At 36.9% G+C, this 24,918-nt stretch overlaps 1 protein-coding gene across 1 annotated transcript in view; it reads right to left on the bottom strand.

Annotated features, from left to right (window-relative positions):
- The window catches only part of KHDRBS3 (KH RNA binding domain containing, signal transduction associated 3), a 199,508-nt gene that overhangs the window by 99,613 nt on the left and 74,977 nt on the right, over nucleotides 1-24,918 (bottom strand). Inside the window, exons 4-5 of the mRNA XM_025394882.1 lie at nucleotides 11,398-11,514; nucleotides 5,284-5,430 (exon numbers count right to left, since the gene is read on the bottom strand). Coding sequence (XP_025250667.1) covers nucleotides 5,284-5,430; nucleotides 11,398-11,514 — 264 coding nt within the window. The remainder of the gene's footprint in view (nucleotides 1-5,283; nucleotides 5,431-11,397; nucleotides 11,515-24,918) is intronic.

Below are 24,918 nucleotides of genomic sequence, written 5' to 3'. Positions count from 1 at the left end.
AAAAACTACATTTAAGAAATATGGAATTTGAATCAATCACATCTGAGGTTAAGCCTAAATTTAACCAACTGAACTTAACAGCTATGTGATTTTAGACAATTTTTTACAATTCTAGGTGACTGTTTCTCCTGGTGTCAAATGGACCCTGCTGATATTACCATTATAGTTAGAATTTTCTTGGTCTTTGAAAAAATGCTTTTAAATTAGTAGAGAATGCAAATCATTCATAGTAGCTTACAGACTAACTTATTTTTGTAATTTTGCATTTTAAATTATCATTTTTAACTCCCCATCTGAAAAGTGAAACTATTACAACATTAATATTAACACCATCATGAATTGTAAAGAGCGGAAAAGCCATTAAAATTTTGATTAAATATGTGTAAGCAGGACTTGACTATCCAGTGAGCTTAGAATCTATTCAAATATATGTTAGCCTGAAGAACGGAGAAAAAGTTTTTAAATGAAGTGATTAAAAGTAACTCATAGAAATTCAGTGGGTTCTCTGTTAGGAATTTACTCTTCAGATATATTTGCCAAAATATGCCAACAGTTATGTCCAAGGTTAATCTTAGGATCACTGTTTGTATTGTGATCTATAAGAAGTAACCTCAGTGTTCATTATTTGAGGGCCAATTAAATAAACTCTGGAACATGCATATAACAAAATATTATGCAGACATTAAAAAGAATGAAAAAAAAAACTGCATATGCTCATAGGAACAAGGTCCAAAATCACCTAAGTTAAAAACAAAAGGTACTAATAGGACATGCCACTTCTGGTACAGCTAAGGGAGGAGCTCAGCAAAGCCTCTCCCACAAAAAGCAAAATAAAAACTGAGGAAATGGTTCAAAGTAACCATTTTAGGAGTTGAAAACTGACTAAAGGTACACAGTAAACTGAAAATACAATGTATTTATTCATTAAAAAGTGCTACATTTCAAGTAAGAAAAATGAGTCTGGCCGGCTTGCCAAAGGATGCACCTAGTATTGCCGTCTTGGGTGGCGTCAAGAAACTGACCATCAGGCTAGCCAGAAATTGGACAGAGATTCAGGAAATGAGACAGTCTTGAAAACCTCGCCACATTCCTCTGGCTGGATGGAAGGCTATGTGCATGGACAGCAAGGAGAGAATGAGGCAAAGCTCTCCATACAACCTTTCCTGAAGGCGAGTACACATATATGCAGGGGAGACAGGAGGAATCCCAGAGCAACAGGTAAGCCAGGGTGGACATGACGAGAGTCTTCTTGGATCCACTCCCCCATGTACACGCACAGCTCCATCATTAGAGGATGGAAACCTCACTAACACAGTTGTGTGAACACAAGCTCCCGTTGGCTGTCCACTAAGCAGTGCTGACACAGACAACATCCCTAGCAGGCCAGGTTTAAAAATAAAAGCAACAAAACAAAACAACAACAACAAAACACATTAACAGAGATATTATTAGCTGTAACTATGAGGAAGACAGGCTGCAAATTTATTCCAACTAAATTATTAAGGAAATAGAAGACAAAAAAAAAAAAAAAAAAAACTGTCTGCAACAAAATCCCTCTGGGAAGAAAACAAATCAGATTACAGGTTTGCTATAAAATGTTATTGAAAATATAGACTTTTCAGCAAAAAACTAAGAAACATGCAAAGAAACAGGAAAACGTGACCCATACTCAGGGGGAGAAAAGCAGTACAAAGAAACTGTATTGGAGAGGGCCCAGATGTTGGACTTGCAACACAAGAACATTTAAAAAGCATATTACCCGCAATGAAAAATTCACTAGAGGAGTTCAATAACAACTATGAGCTGGCAGAAGAATTAGTTAACTTGAAGACTGGTCCATTAAAATTATCCAGAGTGAGGTACATGGAGAAAAAAGGATGAAAAATCTTGAATGTCAGAAATCCATGAGACACCAGCATGTGTATCAACATACATGTAACTATAATTAGGGGGTGTGGTGGGGGGTAGAAAGGCAGAAAAAGTTTAAATAGCTGAAAACTTTCCACATTTAATGAAAAACATAAACCTATAGATGCACAAAGCTTAGCCAACAAATAGGATAAACGTGTACATCACACCCAAATTGCTGACAACCAGAGGCAGAAAAAAATCTTGACAGCAGCAAGAGAAAAACAACAGATTATACACAGGAGAACAGTAAAATGATTAATGACTCTTCTCATCAAAAATAACAGAGGTCAGAAGGTAGCAAAGCAGTATATTCAAAGTGCTGGAGAAACAAAACACAAAAACTATCAATCAATAATTATATTATCTATTTTTTTTGGATGTAGGTGAAATAAAGACATTCCCAGAAAAACAAAAGACTTTTTGCTAGCAGACCTAGGTTACAGGAAAGTCTAAAGGAAAACCTTCAGGCTGAAAAGAAAGAACACCATATGGCAACTCTATCCACAGGAAGAAATGAAGGGCACCCAAAATAGTGTAAGTTAATATAAAAGACTCCAGAAAAATACTGTGCTACAAACTAATGTCCCTCATAATTACAGATGCAAAATTCCTTAACAAACTATTAGTAAACCGTATCTAGCAACACATAAAGAATACTACATGCTATGACCAAGTGGGAATTATCCTTGGAATGCAAATGTGGCTTCACATCTGAAATCAACTAACGTAATACACTATTATTCACAAAATAAAGGAGAATAAAACCACACAATCATCTCAGGAGGAAAAAGATTTGCAAAATTCAATACCCATATTTATACATTTATTCAGGATAAAAACTCTCAACAATTAGAAATATAAGAGAACTTCCTCAACATGACAAAGAGCAGCAATAAAAAACCCTACAGCCAACGGTGAAAGGCTGAATGCTTTCCCCCTAGTTTTAGAAAGAACACTGCACTGATGGTTCTAGTCAGTGTGATAAGGAACGGAATGGAGTGGAATGGAATAGAAGAGAATAACAACATTACATTAAAAAAAATTAAAGGCATCCATATTGGAAAGGAGCTAGTTAAGTCGTCTTTATTCACAGATGACATGCTCCTGTATTCCACTAATTAGGATTCCACTTAATCATTGTAATGATTCTATTTAAAAACACCACACTGTAACTAATAAACACGGCAAGATCACAAGATACAAAATCAATATACAGAACTCAAGTGTATTTCTATACACTAGTAACCATCTGAAAATGAAATTTTAAAAATTGCACTCACAATAGTATCAAAAAGTATACAATATTTACAAATCAATTTTGCAAAAGGAAAGGAAAAGGCTGATACCTTGAAAACGATAAAACACTATTGAGAAAAATTTTGTAATATCTTTTTTAAAAGTGAAGAAACATTTCATGTTACTGGATTGGAAAACTCAAAATTGTTAAGATGAAAATTATCCCCAAACTGATCTATAGATTCAATATAATATGTATCAAATCCCAGCCAGCTTTTTTTTTTTTTTTAACAGAAATTAAGAAGCTGATCCTAAAACATATATAAAAATGCTAAGAAGCCAGAAAAGTAAAAAAAATGTTTGAAAAAGAACAAAGTTGGACAATTTACACAACCTAGATTTCCAGATTTACTTAAAGCTAAAGTAATTAAGAGCATGCTACTGGCATTAAGAGTAGGCATACAAATCAATGAAAAAGAATTTGAGAGTGCAGAAATAAACCTTTACATTTGTGTTTAGTAAATTTTCAACAATGGTACTAAGGTACTGAATCAGGAAATGATTGTCTTTTCAACATATGGTGCTAGGAAAACTGGATATTCATCCAGAAAAACATAAATTTAGAGACCTGAAATAAACAAATTAACTCAAAATGGATTTTAAGTGAGAGAATACTGGAAAACATTTAAAGAAAACAGAAAATCTTGGTGACCTTCAGTAGGCGAAGATTCTTTTGGCCAGCCCAGATTCGGTGTGAGGGAAATTAGAGTCTACCCCGGGGAAGGACTGCAGGGGTCACGGGATAAAAGGTGCTACTGCAGCCATCTTTGGAAAAGAGAATCTGTCTCACCTGGCTAGAGACGCACTGCCTGCGCCACACTGCATCATCACCAAAACATACACCTCTCCTTAGCTGTGGTCTTGTCAGGGTTTCAGTTTCGTAGTCATTTGTATGAAAAACTGATTCATATCTGACTTTGCCATGAAACTCCATGAGAGATCATGTATTTTATTAGTTCACATCTGCCTATCACATAGCGAAGCCCTTAGAAATTTTGTTTTTAAACTAAATGAAGAAATAGATTGTCATATTTGCTCATGGGAACTAAAGAAAATACTAGCCATTTCAGTTCCCAGGTTATTACATACTTAATGCAATTCCATGTCCTGGCTTTTTAAAGGCAAAAGTGATTTAAATATCCTTTGCCTATAAATATAACAATTGTTTTCCTCACACATAGTATAATCACAGTACAAGTGCTGTAGTATGTAAGTCAATCCACCAAACTAGCCTAGGATGACCAAAGACAGTCTTATCCAGAGAACTATTTGACAGATGTGTCAGTTTCTCTAAAATAGTCTGCAGCGCCAAAGTGTTGAATACTTTATGATTCTTTTTACCAAGAGCATGCAAATGACATAAAAAGTCCTTTTATCAAGAGCATACAAAGCACACAAAAGACTTAAATCAATTTTTGTAACAGAGGTAGAGATGTATTCCCTTTAAATTGTCACATCCTTAGCAATGTCAAGGTGTCTGCAAGGGTTAAAACAGATAGTCAATTTTTAACAAAACATCCAAAATACTTGGCAGAAGCTAGCTAAATAGCCCATGCCCTCTGTGCTCATTATGGTTATGTCTGTTACTATATTTATCATGTTGTACTGAAATCATCTATTGATGTTTCTCTTTTCCTCTAAATTACATAATATATTATACTAAACGAGGGCAGGGACTGCTTTTATTCAAGTCTGCATGCCAACACCAAGCACCATGCATGGCACGCAGAAGGCACTAACGGTTTTGTGTTGGAGAACAAAAAATTTGTAAAGTGTCACATAAAATCGTAGGAAAAGTGTTTCAAAACCTGAACTAGGGATTGTGCTATGCAAGTTTTTTAGCTATGTAACCTTGGCCATATTATTGAATCTTCCTGAAATTCCAACACCTCATATATAAAGAAGGAATGATGCCCAGTAATTCACAGGGACACTGTAAGGTCTACATGAGGTGATGTCCATACAGCTTTTCAGCGGAAAAGGAGCTACGCAAATAACAGTTACAGACAAGAATTATCACAGATTAAAGCAAAGACTTTAAAGTACAAGTTAACAATCAAGAAAAATTGTACTAACAGGGATGAGGAACTTTTTGATTTCTTCCAAAGCATGTCCCATCCTGGCATAAGCTTCTGCAGGTGGGGCAAACACTTCAATAAGAACATGTAGATCATCATTGAGATGGAAGTACTTTGCTTCTCCACTTTTCCTCAACTCTTCTTCCTGGAAAAAAGAAAAAAGAAATCACATTAAAAAATGTGTCATTGTAAGAAATGAAAAAATAAAAAAATAAGTAAATAAAAACTAATCCCCCAAAATAAAAACAATCCATTTGGCATGCGGTTGTCACAGAAAATTCACGCAACAGTAGACACCACTCTAGAAAAGAAGGTTTAAGCTACAAATGTGATCCTGATATTCCCAGGCTTTTACACACACTCCAAAGGCTTCCTACTGCTGCTGGAATAACATCCCACTCCAGATGCTGACTTGTAGGAGCTCCATCATCTGCTCACTTCCACTGCTAGGCTGTCTTCACCTTCTCCAGTCTCCTTTGCTCAACCCTCAGCAGCAGCTGCCCATGCTTCCTTTGTGCTTCTCAACCTGGCTGAGCTCACGTGCTCACTTCTACACTGGCTATGTGTGTCTGTGATGCTGGTACAAGGCACTTACCACTATCTGAAATATCTTATTTTAAAAAACATGTCTATTTTCTCTTAGTAAAAAGTGATTACCATGGAGCAGACACTGTGACTGCTTTGCTTAGTGATGCATTTTCCATGTCTAGAAAAGTGCTTGGTATACAGATGTTCAACAAAGATTTGTTGAATGAATGATTAAACATTCATTCATTGCTATGTCAATTTGCTCGTTCACATATTCATTCAAAAAACATTTCTACATACCAAGCACTACATTCTGAGAATAAAACAGTGAATAAAACAAAATGAAAGACTTTATTACATTATTTTACACAATTATGACAAAAGTTTTAATCTTTGTTTCCATAATGAAATGCAGGAGGAAAACTAGGAGGAGAAAAAACAGATTGTTAAGGAACTCCTGATTTTGCTCCTCTCCCTTTTCCTAACTAACCTTCAATGTTAGGTCCTCATTTCAGAATCTGGGTCTTCCATTAATCTTTGTTTCCAATGTTAATATCAGACAGATTAAGATTAACAGAAATCTGAGACTAATTTCCAAAAGATAAGAAATCTTTCTAGTCTCTCAAAAAGGCTATCCCATAACCAAGGGAACCCCAGGAATTCCTGGCAATACCACCTTTTAATTTCACAACTAAGCAAGAGGCCAATGATGAAATGCTAGAAGCACATAAACCTTGACTTCACCCTTGAAGGATTCAACTTCTGTGACTTGACTATTTGAACTCTTACGAAGAAAAGAAAGACTAATACACAGAGCGGGAAATGAGCATGGGATTTACTCAGCTATACTTTCATCTCAGCTATGCCGGTCCTAGCCACGTGAGTTTAGACAGACTGTATGTAATCCAATACTTAATTTGCAAAATCTGTTTATTGGTAGCACATGTATGTTAATGCAGAACTACTGAGAACACAAGGGACAGCTTTATACAAATGCTGGTGAAAGGAGACAGTGTATACACTACCTAGTACACTGCCTAACATACAGTAGGCACCAATACATGCTAGCTTCCATCATATTAATAGAAGTATGCCAGAAACTGAATGAAAGGAAAAAACATAAGGGAAGGTATGTAAATATAAGCTGCCACAATATTCTATAAATTTCCTTTGAAATTTGTTTTGACTATAAAAACCATTATCTTACGCCAACTCTTCATTGTTCTAATCAGAACATTTCAACCATCTGATCTGAATCTCTCTCATTGCTCAAGTTTTAAAAATTGGATTCTATGTACAGCGATTCATCTCTGAAAGCACAAATTATTGAAACAAACATTTATCCTTTTCTAATAGAGTGCCAAAATAATGATTTTACTTGTTCATTCTTATTCAAGCATTTTTATTTCTATCACAAACTTAAGCTGGACAGAGAGGCTTTCTTATCATAGCTGTAGCCATGGTACAATCCCACAGAGGAGTTATTACCAAACCACTCTATAGAGTAATGATGAGAGGCAATGTGTTATTTGGAGAAACACATAGATGCTGAAATTCTGCATTAAACCCCTAATCCAACATTTATTGTATGACTTGGGCAGGTTACATTACCCTCATCTTAAAGGGGTGATTTTTAAGTGGGGAAAACAATAGTGTAGTACTTATCTCAGAAGGCTGTTATGGTAATAAAGGAGTTAGCAAACAAAACATCTTTAGGATGAAGCCTTGCACCTAATAAGCACTCAGTAAATGATAAATGTAGTAATGCTAATTATTATATAACTATCATTTTGTTTATTCTATTATGTATAGTATAGACGATGCAGGCAAAACATCCCGCACCAAGTTTGGCACAAACTGAAGGCTCAACAGACCAGAGCATTGTCATGATTATTATGCTATGTAACCAACTGATATACATCAGTAATGACCCCCATAATTTCATAAACGTAGCGAATAAATGCAGAAAATAAATTATATTCACATTAGATTTTAAATAGTGAACACTTTTAAAATCTAAAAGGATGAGATTAAAATAATAAGGGAATCTCTTTAGAAATAAACATATTAACAGATAACTTTTGAAAACTAAAACTAGTAAAAAGGATCAACTGAAATCAATATTCAAGAATTCAGGCAGTGACAATACTACAGCAGATGGGATACTAGTATAATCTTGTTTTTGTTGTTGTTGTTGTTGTTGTTTTGGTTTTGGAGACAGAGTCTCGCTCTTTCACCCAGGTTTGAGTGCAATGGCTCAATCTCGGCTAACTGCAACCTCCGCTTCCTGGGTTCAAGCAATTCTCCTGTCTCAGCCTCTGGAGTGGCTGGGATTACAGGCGTGTACCACCATGCCCGGCTAATTTTTATATTTTTAGTAAAGACGGGGTTTCACCATGTTGGCCAGGCTGGTCTCGAACTCCTGACCTCAGGTGATCCCCCCGCCTTGGCCTCCCAAAGTGCTGGGATTGCAGGCGTGAGCCACCGCGACTGGCCAGTATTCATTTAAGTTGCAAACCTGTCACTTAAATGATCATCTGTGGTCACCCTCAGTAAAATGCTTTTGAAAGAATGACTGATGGATCACGTGACAGAGGCTACAGCACAGTATGGGACAAAATGGGGAGGGGAGTACAGGTAGGCAAGAGGTAGACAAAGCTGATGGAAAAGAGTTGAGAGAGAAAATGACAGACTGGGGGCTTTACGTTGTTATCAGTTCAGGCCCAAAGAGCCAGAAGCAAGCTAGAGTGCACTGTTTGCAGCCACAGGTTGACGGGGTCAACAAAGAGATGCAGAGTTCAAGTCTGTGTGCAGCTGAATAAAAATGCAGATGCCCAGCCATCTCTTATGTGAGACTCAGGACACTGTCTGGATAACAGCAAAAACCTAAGAATAAATTAAACCTGAGAACAAACTGACATTTGGGAGGATTCATACAACTTTGAGTACTCCAATAGTGAAATGCCACAGAGCCTTCCACAAGGCAAAAGCCTGTCTGGTGATCCTTTTCCCATGTTGCTTACACAGCTGAGGTAGTTCCTTGAAGGGAGATGACAATTCTCACGCTTCACTACTCCTCCTCCTTATCATCTCCTGGCCTACGATCAATCTCTGCTTAATCAAACGTGCAGAGAACAAGAGAGCTATGTTAAACCCAGGGAAAAGGCTGCTTGCATACAGTAACTATATTTCCTAGTGTGTGAGCTTCCTCCTAGTCCTCCCAAAACAATGAATTTCTCTAATAAACCCAGATAATATATTCAAATTCTCTGAATCTCAGATCCCAGCAAGCATCAGGGACATTTTACTAGAGTGACTTTACACCAAGGAGAGGAAACACTTAGCCAGTCTGAGAATTAACAGAACTGATTCTGACCTAACGCCACTCCCCTGAGGGCCACCAAGCAGAGTGGGGCTTACGAGATTAGAAGGTAAGGAGACTTGTGGTCCCAGTGCACTGACAGTGGGTTCAGTGGATTCTAAATCCACAATGTATGCTACTCCGCTCCCTGGTTCCCGAGGATCTTGATAAAATATACACAATCAGCCACTTGCAGAATCACCATATTGATTCCCAAAGACATAAAAATGAAAGAATCAGTGAATAGGTGATAAATGATCTGGAAAAGAGGGCCAAGCATGTAAAAACAGGGTGTCCCATGCAAATGCAGAGCAGGCATTCAGCCAGGTAGTCAAGAGGACTCATTGCAACAGATGCTAGAGCACCTTATTCCCCAGTAGTCTCCATGCAACTCAAGGTGCTCATCAGCAAAATGGCCACGGTGGCTGGGAGGGAAGTTGCATTACTTCGTAATACAGATCCCGTCAAAAAGGATGACTGGCTATTGACATGCTCTGTGTCCAATATGCCAACAACAGAGAACCTTGCTATGACAATATAATCTGGAAGGCCCACCAAGCCTTGACACCAAGCTGATAATATTTAGGATCCCTTTTATTATATGGGTAGTCAGGCACTTGCTGCTAACTTGGGCATACAATCCAGATAAAGCTTTGCCTTCCTTGTTTCCCTTCTACCTGTAAAATTCTTGGTGGATGCCCTGATTACTACCACTGTATGCCTCAAAACACTGCTTCTGACCAAGCAGTGGTTCCGACCAACCCCCTTAGCAACAAACTAAGTAAGTGGGACACTGGAATCCTGCTTGTGGGTTTCACTGCTCATATCGTGCATTACCAGATGGCCTTATTAGAGCATGAACTAAGATATCAGCAAGGGTAGAGAACTTTCCTGCAAAATACACATAATTTCTGACCAACTGGCCAAATATATGTTTTCATTTTCTCCTACTGCCAGAACAGATGAGTCAGGGAATTGAAGTCATAATTTAAGACAGTAACGTTTAGTGAGTAATTAAAAAAACCAGGCCATGCACTGGAATCATTTCAAACACCTACTGAAATTCATTTTGAGGCTCTACCCTAAACAAGTAGAGGTAGGGGAATCTGTATTTTTAAACAGTACCCCATCAAAATCTGATACATGTCATGTTTTCCATTGCTGTTGAAAATATATGGGTGCTGGTATCAGAAAACCATGGGTTTATTAACCATGTTAGTCAAAAACAAAAAATTTCTCAAGTTAACCCAGATAATACACTCAAGTTCTCTGAATCTCAGTTTCCTTACAGGTAAAATGAGGAAAAGATTATCTCCCACCATTTTTCCAAGGATAACATGAAGGAACACATGTAAAATGTTTCACACAGTGCCTGACTCACAGTGGCAGTTCAGTAAACAAATACTGGCCATTTTTATTATAAAACCTATTATTTAGATAGCCTTTTTGTGAGGATGTTGGATTGTGTTGAAATCATCTGTGTTTAAAAAATCACTGTTCAACATTGCACGGTATGTGATCGCTCAATGTGGATCTGATTCTCAGTAAATCTTTTAATAATGAGAAAACAACATGTGTCTTTAGAAAACAATGTAAGTGACACACATTATGATATGAGAAAATTCCTTTCAGAATTGGCATATTTAAGAAAATGATCAATAAAAATAATAGTATTTTTAGCTGGTTAAAAAAATGACTATTAATGTGAATACATCTAAGTAGAACAATTATGTGTTAGAACAATAAGCAATTACTAAAACACTTAAAATCAATTTTAATAACATTCTAAAATGCATACAATATCAAATAAAAAGCAAAAATAATAAAAGTATATACATTATAAACTCAACTATATGTAATGTCTGCACAGAAAAAAAGACTCCAAAAACACTAATCTAAAATGCAAACAGTAACGATGAGACTATAGATAGCTTTTATTTCTTTTCACAATAATTTTAATGTTATCTTACTTCCTACAAGGTGACATATTACAACTGCAATCAAAACTTTAAGTATTATGCTTTTATTTAATGTATGACTATAAATGTTATAGATGCAGGTTTAAGTTACTACATATTCTGAAGCTGACCAGAGTGACTCAATTTTCTAAACAGTACCACAAATAAATCCCCTTATGTAACTATATATGAATACAGTGGACAATATAAGAGTACATAATATAACATAACTCACAACTTAGCCATTTTCTATAATTAATATTACCTTGGCCTTGTCTCTCATGGAACCTTTCCCAAGGATGGACATTTTTGTCAAGGTTTCTTCTTGTAAACGCTTCAGAGAATTGCCACGTGGACCCAGAAGTTTCCCCACAAAGTTGAACTAGGAAAAATAAACAACCAAATTTGTAGCATTTATATCTGAAGGAAATTTCTTAATCTTGAACATTAAGAAACACTGTAGTGTTCTACACATCACTGATTAATGGCAAATATTTAAGTTCCTGCTATATGCATCAAAATATGATGTTTCCCACAAACCACATAAAACGGGGCTAAACGTAAAATAAAAAACCCTGATATATTTCTTTATATTTATTTCAGTGATGGCTACATTCCACAACTGTGAATGAAGCTAATTTCCCAGAATTCCTTGGTTGCTATCCTAACTGTTTCAGCACACGCTGAATATCACCATGAATGAACACTTACAGGATGAGAACGCAGGTGAGAAAAAATGACAGCAGGTGTCTCTAACATGCACTACACCGGTCACTGTGGAATACCTGGTTCTTCTACCTGGTCAGCCCTTAGATCTGGTTACTCAATCAGTGAGAGGACTGGCCTAGATGAGTTCTTAAGCATTTGGTGGCTAAGGGAAGCTTTACAACAAAATTTATTGCTTCTAAAATAACTAGCTATGGGAATGTGGGCCATTTATGTAACCTTAGGTGTCTGGGGTTCCTTATTCAACAAGCAGAATAGTAGTGAATTAATTAAGGTATGCCTTCTGTAACCAGACTACCATGATTTAAAACCTAGCCTTTTCTGTTTGCCAGCTGAGTAACCCTGGGCAAGTTTCCTAACCTGTCTATACCTCAGTTTCTTCATCTGTAAAACAGGAATGACAACAAGACCTGACTTCATAGGGCTGTTCTGATGATTCAGTCAGTCAACATAAATACTGTTTAAAACAATGCTTGCCAGATAACAGATACTCAATACATACATCCTGAATAAAAAAAAAAAAAAAAAAAAAAAAATCAGGAATTTCACACAATTTCTAAAAGCCTTGCTATAATTAAGGTAAATCATGACTACTTCTTGCTTCCAAATAGAAAATCAGCAGGGAGGAAGCTGTTCGCCTTGGCAAGATGCTTGATTACAAACTCACAGAGCAGCCACTTCTTCTGCGATCCATGCCACTGCTGCGCTGCTGTTTCTAAGAGAAAATTGTTCCTCAATTTACCTAACTATGGCAATTGAAGTGATTTTCCTGAAATAAGTACTTATCACTTTAAAAAATCTAAATGGTATTTTTTCCTTCCCACTTTTAATTTTATTGGTCTTCAACCAAAACTCAAATATATATTTTTAAACTTTGCATGTAATTATTTTTTGCTTGTTAAAATGTCATTTTCAGTAAAATATTTTTAAATATAAAAGTTATACTTGCAGAGTTTACAAAGTCGAATACTACTACAGGGTGGAAAAAGTGGAGTAAATGGGAGCAAGAATCACGTGGGACTGGGTACTGACCATACAATCCCACCTGATTCTAGATCCCCATTCACTTTTATTATCTTTCTGACAATTCTATTATTTGGACCTTGGACATCCTGAGATGGATTGCTATCTCTAAATTTCTCTTTTATTATATGTATCTGTTTTACTTTCTGGAGAATTTAACTACATTTCCTATATACCTATTGATTCCTTCATTTTTGCTATCAAATGTTTAACTATGAATAAGACTGTCTTATAGCTGTTTCTTCTTTATGGTGTTTTGTTTATATTTTGTGGAAACAATGACATTTCTCATCCTTTCTGAAGATATTAATGACAGCAGCCTGTCCCCACCTTGGAGTTTAAAGTACCTGCTTCTTCCAAGAGTCTCCCCTTCCTCATTTTGTGAGCTGGTCCCTTTCTCTTTTATGGGATTTTATCAGATGTCTGGTAATCCTCTACTATCTGTTCTTAAAAATTCAGGATTGCTGACTGGAAGTTCTGTTTTCATACATGGGACTTGGCAAGAGTAGTCTTCACTGTAAATATGGCAGCTGAGTTATTTTATCAAGAGCTACTGAAATATCAGTATCTATATTTCTTTTCACTTGGGTGAGGCACTTCCCTGAAGAGCAACTCCTCAACCTTTTAAGAGGAGGTGTTAAGTCCAGCTGCCAGAATACTGGGAATCCCATCACTAAGCACACACACTTTTAAAGGAAACAATTCCCTCATTTTCAGTGTGACATCTCACCCTCATCCTCAGTTGTATCTGTCTGTGTCTTAGAGCCTCACAGTTCTCCAATTCGACCTCTTCAAGAAACCTCTGGTCTTTTGCTAGAGCGTGGAGGGGCAGATGCCTGGTTTTATAAGATGAGAACATCTTGTGATCTAACTACTTCTTATACCTTTCAACCAAGTCTACTCTTGTCAGCTCTACTCCATAAATCCACCTTTACCATAATTGCTATCTACAGTTCCTGAGGGCTCTCGAGTTTTCCCACAGTAATGAACATGTTTCTGGTTGAATTCTTCTCCGCCTGCCAGCTCAGGGTTCTGCTTTCTCTGGTCTCCATTACCATTTATCTATCTATTTTGCAAGCACCAAAATTTTTATAGACATCATTTGCCTATTGTCTCACTCTCCCATTCTTGTGATCTTCATAAATTTATGCCTTTTTATTTCATTTATATTTATTTTAAGAGGTTTCAAAAAGGGAGCAAAAATAAATTTTGATAGTCAGATAGTCATAATTATCTTGCATCTTAAGTGGTCAAATAGTTCCCCAGTGATAAAAATTAAGAGGCTTTAGAAATCATCCAATCCAAACATCTAATTTTATATGGAAGAATCTGAAGTCCACAGAGAGATATGATTGATTAAAGGTCACTTGACAGCATTCTAGTCAAAAAGAAAAAGCATTTTATATGACTTTTATATAGCTTTAGGGGTTTATTTTTTCCACTTCTGTTAGTGTTTTGTTCACAAAAGGTATATAAATGAATACTGTGACAACCAGAAACACTTTTATTTTCCCTTCTTTTTCCTCTTAACTCAGTTGGTTCAACCATTATCTCCCTGTCAAGTTAGTTCAATCTCCCCAGTCAAATTAACCCTCCCGAGTCTCAGACTTTTCATCCACAAAACACAGATCATACTACCTACTGTGGGTGCGGGTTGCATGAATTAAATAAGAAAGTATATGAAAATCATCCACGAGAGCAGCCAGCAGATTGTGTATACTTGATGCCAAATTAGTAAGTAATAAATAGATGAATTTAACTGTTGTGGATATATACAATTTTATCTGAACAAGACCCACCTTCTCTGGAACTGCCGCCCCTTCAGAACCTATGGCAAGTGGGACAAGGCTACCAAGGGAGCCACCACACTGCAAATGGCATGAGCATGGCATGACCTGGCCCAGGCCACCCAGATCGGCCACGGAATTGGTCTTTGACTGGAAGTCAAGAGATTCTGAAATTTAGGACTAATTATGTGGCTACTGAACGTCCTGAGAGGTGAGTCACAATAGTGGTGATGTGCTTGGTTGCTCCGTCAGGTTCTCAAACTGCAGATGTTGCATCACCTTCCTGTGGGACATTGTGGAAATATTTAGCATGTTTATTCGGTTGTCACAATGACTAGGGTCACTACTGGGACTTACGGGCAAAGGCCTATAATGTCGGACATCAGAAATAGATGGTCCCGCCCTTCACAGAAGTGTCCTGTTTAAAATGTCAGTTGTGGCCCGGGTAAGAAATACTGCTAGAGGGAAAAGCCACAGACAATTTCCTACGCTTAAAGTCCTTATTACTATCTTCTCCATTTGCAAGTTCAATTCCTCCATGCATTCCATATGATACCCTAAGGTAGGTTTTATTTGTTGTTGCTTCTTGTTGTTTTTTTAAGAAAAAATCCTTCAAGCTAGTCACAGTACTCGCAACAAGAAAAGGCCTCACCAACAGATGGACTGAGTATGTATTTTGGACTTTCTGGATGACACAAACAATAAACAATGAAAGCAGCACAGTTCTCTTATTTGCCATTAGTCCCATAACACCTCCTGATGTCCACTTGCTATGGGTTCTGAAGGGGTGTCATCACACAGTGCCCCCATCTTATCAGCAATGTGAACACAGTGGTTTCTTAGCATTTCTAGCCTTCAGTTTCATAATTTCCAGGTGTGGCTTATAAAAGTCACTACATTTCAGGGTTATTATGAAGATTAAAATATCAGATAAAGTGCTAAGCGCTGTGACAATGTTGAATTTTACCTGAGCAGCCCTGTGCACCTAAAAACAGTGATGATTAAGAAATCTTCCCACCCTTTTGTGTTTCTGGAAAGTGCTTGTTGCAAAGGACCACTCTTACCCACATGACTTAGATAAGACTCACAGATGATCCTTTATTTACCTACAGCAAGAACAGACACAAACCCTCAACATTTCCATTATTTTGCCCCTCAAAAATTAGCTGAACTGTTTGTTTCCACTGATCAATCAGAAAAAGACATATATCCTGAGTTAGTTAAACTTTGCTTCCACTTCTCTCCTTTCTTCAGACCCCTGAACTTTGACCCATCTTCAGTCTGAACCAGCAGACAAGCTCTACCCAAAGGACCTTTTGGAAAAAAAGCCAAAGGGGTAGTGTTGTCTGATCACCGTCCCATCCTGCCACTGCCACCCATTCATCCCACTGCCCCACACCGTTCTGGCCTCAAGCACTTCACCCGAGAAAGGAAAGCCCTTTTCTGCCTGATTCCTGAGATGTAACTTACAGTTTTCATGGTCAGGTCTTTCTCCCTTTTTAATAACCCCTCTCCCTATTGCCCATAGTCTCTTTCTGTGCTCTTGCAATCACCTTTTCAAATAGTCTCTCCTTATCCATGTCCTGATTTGCTTTTTATTTTAAAACTATATCTGCAAGACAGTAAGAAATAAGAAAATACATTTTAACATTCATTTGTATAAATAATCTAATTTGTCCATTAATACATATTCATTATTAATATTAATAAACATTTATTAATAATTTTATTGTTCACTTATATGGAAATTATCATTTTACTAATTTGCAAATTATAATTCCTAAGACTAATCATTTTTCTCCGGATGTCAATTATTGTATCTCTCACAGACACACAAATGTTACATTTTTAAACACAAACCATCCAAAGTCCCATTATTTTCTCCATTAAAGATTAGCTGAACTGCTTGTTTCCACTAATCAGGAAAAGTCACATACCCTGAGTTGGTTTTCGAGTGATTATGAAGATGGTATAACAACATATAGTAAGTATATTTGAGTTTCACTGCATGATGTATAAGCTACATTAATTATATTATTCACTGACAAAGACCAAATGCCTTTCTGAACTGGCTTTAATTGATCTAAACTATATTTGTGACATGACACTGTTCCTTGGGGAGCAATTACAGTTAAGCTGTCATTTCATAAACAACTAAATCTCAAGAACATGTCATGGTCCCCATTAAAAGGTTTCCCGTAACTGAGTGCTCACCAAAAAGTTGATTAGTATAATAAAGGGCTATTTTACTGACCTCTAACACAACACTCAACACTGAACTTGGAAACTCCGCCACCACAGCTTCAAATATGCTCTTCTTCCAGAGTCCCTTAGCCCAGCAAATGGAGCCACCGTCTTCGCAGCAACTCAGGCCTGAAGCCTGCCACCTACTGCATGAAGGCACTGACTAGGCCTGTGTGTTCACTGCTTTCTCTCTCCAACATGAATAGAGAGGGCGTTTAATACATCTTAATGATCTAATTAGTTACATGTTAATGATTTTACCTCCGAAACATCTCTTAAACTTGTCCATTTTCTTCAGTCCTACCACAACCACCCTAGTCTAGGCCCTCATCATCTCCTCTCCCTGGACCACTGCAGAGTCTTTTCTCTGTATCCACTTCCATTTCCTTCAATTAACAGAAAGGTCTTTTTAAAACACAAGTTGCCCATATTACATCTCTGCTTAAAATACAACGATGTGACTGTCCTGCGAACCTGAGTGCCAATGTTTTGCTACTGCTGTGAAAAGCCCTCCCGGAGCAAGCTCTGGCTCACCTCTCTAGCCTCAATACATTTCTGCTTTTAATTTTAGCCATTCGGGATTTTTTTCAGCTTCTCAAAACTGCTGCACTCCAAGAACTGCACATTCAGTTCAGACGTACAGAGTTGGAAGGAACGTCATATCCACCCTTTAAACAATTAAAAAAAAAAAAAAAAAAAAAAAAAACCTGGACAGAAAGCAAATTAACACTGAAGTCCCTGGGCAAAAATTATTTCTCCCTGTAGGTATCTCTGTCCAGGCATCTACAGGGAGGAATAAAACTCAAGCATTTGCTCATCTGGGGTGGGCTAACATGAGAGTATGAAGCCCTGGAAACCACCCAATTAGAAAAGATGAAACCTTCTTAAAAGCTTTTTCTGCAAAAAATCCCTCCTAGCCCCCAGGCACTCACAGAGAAAGTCAAAGAGAATAAAGAAACCACTTCCTCTGGGGAGCCAGTGGGGGATAAGGGATTGGTGAAATCCGCCCAGACCCACCTATCCTATATCCTTCTCCTGAACAAAAGCCTAATCTTCAGGAGGAATCAGTGTTTAAGGCACCATCTTAGAAGCAGAGACCATGCCCTCGCCACACAGTAAACCTGCCAGTGCCTTGACCTTGAACTTCCCAGCCTCCAGAACTGTGAAAACATAAATTTCTGTGCTTTATACATTCCCCAGTCTCAAGTATTTTATGGCAGCAGCACAAATGGACTCGGATACCTTCTGGTATTTAAAAAGAAAAGTCACATTCTGCAAAATTAAGTGACCCATAGGATAAAAAAAGAAAATTTCTAATACAGTATTTTGCAATTGAGTTAAACTTCTTGGCCTAACACACATACAAATATATAATAACTATTCTATCCCATAAAGACCATAATGTTATATTCAATTAAAGACATCAAAACTTTTTTCAGAACAAACTATATTCTACAGAAATTATGAGTCCCTATTTGCAAGTAACAGGTATAAACTACATGGTTTTCACACAACCTTAACTGACTTGGCAATGAGAATATTAGGGACAGAAAAGTTCCACTTTAAGGCTATCTTGGTTATCCACTACTACCTAAGAAACTCCTTTCAAATTGAATGATCTTGAAAAATAACTGTCTTATTTATTTGCTCACAATTCATCAACTTTGGCACTGTTGGGGGCAGACGGGCTCATGAGTTAGTGGTGGCTGTCAGGGGAGACCTCGATTCCTGCTGGTTTGCCTGACTCTTCACCTGAGTATCTTAAGCTTCCGCTTACCATGGTAGCCTCAGCATGATAGGTTTGTGCGTGGTGTCTGATTTCCAAGATGAGAAAAGCAGAAGCTAGAAGTCTTTCCTAAAGCTCAGGCTTGGAACTGGCATTGTGTCAGTTCTGCTGCGTGCAATCAGGTAAGCGAGATGCAGAGTCAGACAAACTCCAGGAAGGGCACCACGCAGGGCCTGAAAGCTTGCATGTGTGGTCATGGGGGCAGAGCACAATATGTACACTACACCACTGATAAAAATGGCAAAGCATCACATCAAAAAGTCAAATTTTAATACCCTCAAACATTACGGTCTTTTCTAAGGCCTGGCGAGCTACCTGCCTGCCACCTTCTTTTTCCTAAGTTGGGAAGCAAGGTGGTGATTTCTCTGAGTGCAGAAACCCTGTCTTACTCATCTTTGTACCTCAATGACTGTCTAGAACAGCACTAACTTACGACAGGCAAGCGATATTTCATGCATACAGAAGTGAATGACAAATGCCAACTGAAATTAATGCCCAAAAAGTATTAATCACTACCCAAGACGTTAATTAAAACAAAACCTAGAATACACTACACAGGCAGAAACGAAAGGAAGCACATTTTTGGTATATGGGGTCTAACCGGCCAACAAGGACTTGTAATTGAGCTAAAGTTCTAAGTGTTTATTTAAAAATGTTAAAAAAGACACCCGAGAAGAATTGTAAAATAAAGGGTATTAGTATTAGATAAACAATGTAAATTTATTTCTCTAGAGGTGGGTCTAAAGTAGAAAGTAAAAAGGAGGATATAAGGAATTTTTTTCAAAAAAGTTTGGATACAGTACAAGGTACAGACAGTTCTCGACTTACAATGGTTCAACTTAGGATTTTTTTGACTTTATGATGGTGTGAAAACAAAACACGCGCAGTAGGAAACTTTATTTCCAGTATCCATACAACCATTCTGGTTTTTCAATTTCAGTTCAGTATTTGATAAATTACATGAGATATCCAAGACTTTATTATAAAATAGGCTTTGTGTTAAATGATTTTGCCCAACTATAGGCTAATGTTGAGTGTTCCCAGCATATTTAAGGCAGGCTAGGCTAAGCTTTGATGTTCAGTAGCTTAGGTGTGTCAAATATATTTTTGACTTACAATATTTTTAACCTACAAGGGGCCTATTGGGCAAAAACCCCACTGTAAGCTGAGGATCGGTATATATCGCAAATCAGTTTAACAGCTAAGAAACTGTGAGAAAGGAAGAAGGCCAGAAAGCAGGTCCATCAGTACATCCCATGGTGACAGCAAATGTAAACACTACCTATAGGTTATTACCTCAAATATTCCACAGTAAAGGTAAGTTAGGCAATGTAAGAATTATCCCCACCCACATTTACACCTTTGCTCCTTCCATGGGTACTGTGTGTGTATACACACACATATTTATCTATCTAAAAATCATATGCTTGTCCTATCACTGGTTAATACTGCAATACTTACCTAGGCCAAGAGATTCATCATTAACACTACTATACATAGAGAAATAGTTCCGATTGAGAAGACTGTTCTTGTCATATCCAACTGGATCATAGTTGTTTTTAATTTTTTTATAAGGCTGAGTTGTACTAGGCACAAAAGAAGTATCAGCTCTGTAGTTTTCTCACTAATTTAGATTGTATTTATCAACAACCTTTAATTAACACTGTCTTTTGCAGTAATATTTGCCCACTGGAGGACATGTTTAATTAAAACTAGCTAATATAACCCATAAACCTGCAACCAGGCACATATGAATAGCTGTATGCCCCAGTACACTTGAAGCAAATGAATTACTAAACGGTGTTTTGTTTTCACATCATCATAAAGTGAAAAAATCCTAAGTTGAACCAATGTAAGTCAAGCACTGTCTGTATCTTATACTGTATCTAAACTTTTTTTTTAGAAAATTCTTTATATCCTCCTTTTTACATTCTACTTCAGACGCTCATCTAGCAAAATACATTTATATTGTTTATCTAATACTAATATCCTTGTGAGATCCATTGTGGAATACCGCCTTTCACTTCAGGATACTGTCTCAAAGTGCATATAACTTGACTTAGATGAGTCATGTAAGGGTACTGTATTAATCCCTGCACTAAATATTAATAAAGTTTAATTTCTTAAGAGCATACACTCTGGAGTCAGACTTCTAGGGTTCAAGTACCTGCTACTTAGTAACTTTTAGCAAGTTACTCAACTTCTCTTCTGCGTTCTTCCATGTTTTTCATATGTTAACAGGAAATAATAACGTCTATCTCACATTATAAAGACTAAATAAGTTAATAGTAAAGTGCTTAGAATAACGTCTCGCACACAGAAAACCATTCCGTGTGTGTACACACACATAAACAGAAGTCAACACATAAATAGAAGTTCTACTGTATTTTCCCAGCACCTAACTGTATTAGAAAGCATGCACCCCTCTTTGGAGAACACCACCCAAGGACTTGCTTTCTATACTTTACTGGGGAGAACAAAAACTGTCAAAGAACATCTTTAGTTTATAATCTACACTTACCTATTTTCTGCCCAAGGACAAAAATACAAAGGGAGAACAAACAAGGTTTACTTTCCCTTTATTCTCTTGAAATGAAAGAACAGATCAATACCTTTATTAGCTCAATGGGACATTTTAGGTTTAATCTTGACCACTAACATAATGATTACTTAAATAAATTCCCCTTCTTGGTATTCAGGATTCTGATCTCATTTGAATTATATCAGTGTAGTAAATGCCAAACTCTAAACAATAGTAAACCTAACAATGGACTTCGGACCATGGCATTCACATGAAATGGAGTAGCCTCCTCAGAAACAAAACCCTTGTTTCTTAGCATAGTTGCTGAGTCGAGCTTAGCATTGCAAAATCATTTTCAAGATTCTGATAATCACCCCTGAAAATAACAATCACTTTTTACATGGGCATTTTAACGTCCTAAGAGTAAGTCATTCCAAACTTGTGTTTAGGTGTTTGTTTATTTCAATATCACAAATATTTCAGGGTTCTCATCTAGATATATACAATTCCATGCCCAAGTAAAGCACTGAAGGCATTCCAGAATATATTCCTTATGATTTAAACAAATGTTATGATCCACTATTTCCCATAATGAAGTCATTCTAGCCCAATAGTTATTCTACCCTTCTCCCTCATGTCTGTTAATGTCCTGAATTTATTCTTAAAGACTAAATTTAATTTCATCCATAATTATTTCTCTAGAAATAACTCTCCATCACTCCTTTAAATTCCATGCTGTGCCTCTACTTTTGTAATATTAAGTCAATCTTTATCCTGTATTATTTAGTAAAATTTATCGTTTCCCCTATTAGATTATGAATTACTGGAGAGTAAGTAGGACCCACATTTAATTAACCATTTTTCCTATATAATGGTTTCTCAATAAATACTTGTGCAGTTAAAGCTTATTTTTCTCCAAATTGAATGGCACTATTCAATAAGGTTTTTATTGATTTCTTTGTTGTTTTTGCAGAGATTACAACATATTACAGTTATAAATACTATTATTTAAATATATTAATTTTCCAACTCTAGATCACTAGGTATTATTAGTAGTGGTTGAGAATATTTGGTGTTGCTCTATTGACTGTAATTTTAACCTAATATCTATTTCTAAATGATAAACAGCCCAACTTATTTAGATGTAACGCTAAAGATCAATGAAGTGTACAAGCGACTTTTCCAGAATATAATATGAGCAAAATAAACATAGACATACACCCACAGGCACACACAAGTAATATACAATCTGAAGTAAGCTATCTTACACACTTGCTATCTGCATTTGCTCAAGGTTGGATATTCCAGGAGGAAGTGTGTGGAGGACAAGCTATGAAGCCCATAAACATGAAATCGTTAATTCAGAAAATCCCAGACTGCAAAAGTCAGGCTACAAGTGGGAGAATGAAATGGAAGATTTAAAATCAAAGGCAAGAAACTGATACAGCAAATAATCTTTTGCAATAGATAGGGTAAGGGGTGACAGTGTTCTAAATTAAGGAGTGAAATGAAATGTAAAGAGAGATAGATGGTAATTCATTTAGAAAGTAAATGAATGGTATCTGAAGGATGGAGGCAAGCAGGTCAATGAGGGAGAAGTGTGTAGGCAAAAATTATGTTCTGGTATCTGTAATGGGCACTCAAATACATGCGCTGTCTGTCATTTACTCAAGTAAAGAACACAGGAAAAAGTCAAGGTTGGACAAGAAGAGGAGGTATGAAGTTGAGATATGGACATGGCAAATCTCTAAGATGTCTGTGGGATATCCAAGTGGAAGTGTTCAGTGGCCATTTGGTCTAACAGTCGGGAACAGAGACAGGTGACACACCCAGTGCCAGAAAGCACAGGTCGGGCTAGCTCATAAGCCTGACTTCTTTCTCTATAATCATGATTCTCAGTCTGCCTTTGTATTATGTGTCCATTTTTCATGTAATTACATATTATTTCTTTTAATGGAAATTTATAGTTCAGTCTACAGCATGAGTTTTTGCCATTTTCCTCCAAAAGACTGCATCCTAGAAAAGAGGGATTATGTTCTGTTCACATTTCCTATCTCCAATACCAGTACAGTCACGCAATGTTCAAGTTGGCCCAATTTGGTGATCCTTATGGAGCCCAGAGCCAAAATAATCAGTATAGTAATATCCAAGATACATAAGCCCAGCAGTACATTGCTAAAGCACTAACAATATTTTTACTCTTTGGCTCAGCAATAGACATAGAGATGTATCTTCTACGATGTACCTCAAAGTAAGCAGAGACGTAATTAAAGAGTTAAATATAACAAAATTCATCACACACTTTAATTTCTAAATTTGCTGCTTTGTGACCAACGTACATGTAATAGACTGTTTCTAGTCTTCTAAATGTAATAAAAATTTTAGGGGCTTATATATAAGGATTATAATCAAATTTTTAATTATTCATTGGCTCAGGAAAATAACACCAATGATAATAATATGCCCCCAAACAATATTACTACATTATTTCAGGAACCCCTCAGTATATGCCTGGCTGTTTTTGGATTTCGCTTATCAAATTTAAGTTCAAGTGTTGCTTTCTGCCTCAATAATCAAGCACTGTAAGGAGAGCAAACGTTAAGATTTAAATTCTCTCCACAATACGTCTGAAATACTGTCATATTTGTAAATACCAACCTAAACAACTTCCCAATTCTCACAGACAGGGGCTGTGTCGCAAGACCCAAGTCCAGAGCCTGTGAGAACAGGACAAACGTAGCTTCTGAAGATTTATGCTTCCTGCTGCCGCTTACCGGTTCTTTTCCTTCCAGTTCCCACTACAAGACGTGGGTTGACAAAATGAGAAAGTAGAAGGGAACCATCCATCATAAAACAATGGCCATTATGGGCCAATCAGTTTCTCTACATTTATATAATCCATAGTGGCCTTTCTACTTTATCATAGGCCCAAGATTTAATGAATACCAGGAGTGACTCACAGTAAATAAATGTATCCTTAAGTGATTATTTTTAATATCAGGCTGCCTTGACGTCAACAAGATTCAAAATCCCAACTAGCCAGCTGCTATGGTTTGAATGTTTCCCCTCCAATTCTTGTTGAAAATGGCCACTTTGGGGGTAATTAAGAGGTAGAGCCTTTTGGGAAGTGCTGAAGTCATGAGGACTCTGCCCCCATGAATGGATTCAAGCCTTTTAAAAGGGCTAAGGTAATTAGCTGAGGTTCTTTTTGCTCTTCTGCCTTCTACTGTTCTAGGAGGCAGCAAGAGGGCCCCCACCACACACCAAATGCAAGTGGCTTGATCTTAGATTTCCCAGCCTCCAGAAATGTAAGAAATAAATTTCTGTTCTTTATAAATGACCCAGTCTCAGTATTTTGCTATAGCAGCGCAACGGTCTAAGACAACCAGATTAGTTTTGGCACTGTGGATACAAAAAAGTAGCATACATGTACATTATCACTTTATTTCTAGAGGTATATTATCAAGTGAACATCAAAAATCATTTTCACATAAATTATCTGAAAAAATATTATGTCTCTGAAAATCAACCAGGAACAACAAAAATGGCAACATTTAACATATGTCTATGACTGTAAAATATTTACTATCCTAGGAAATCTGTAAATCCATGATGATTTCCATGGAACAGGCTTCTACCAAGTAGTAATTTAAGGGGTTTTAAATTGTCTACGACATACTATAGTACAAGGAAAAAATG

The sequence above is a fragment of the Theropithecus gelada genome, chromosome 8, assembly GCF_003255815.1.
Source record: "Theropithecus gelada isolate Dixy chromosome 8, Tgel_1.0, whole genome shotgun sequence".
Classification (NCBI taxonomy): Eukaryota; Metazoa; Chordata; class Mammalia; order Primates; family Cercopithecidae; genus Theropithecus; species Theropithecus gelada.
This window is presented reverse-complemented; position numbering and strand designations above follow the sequence as displayed.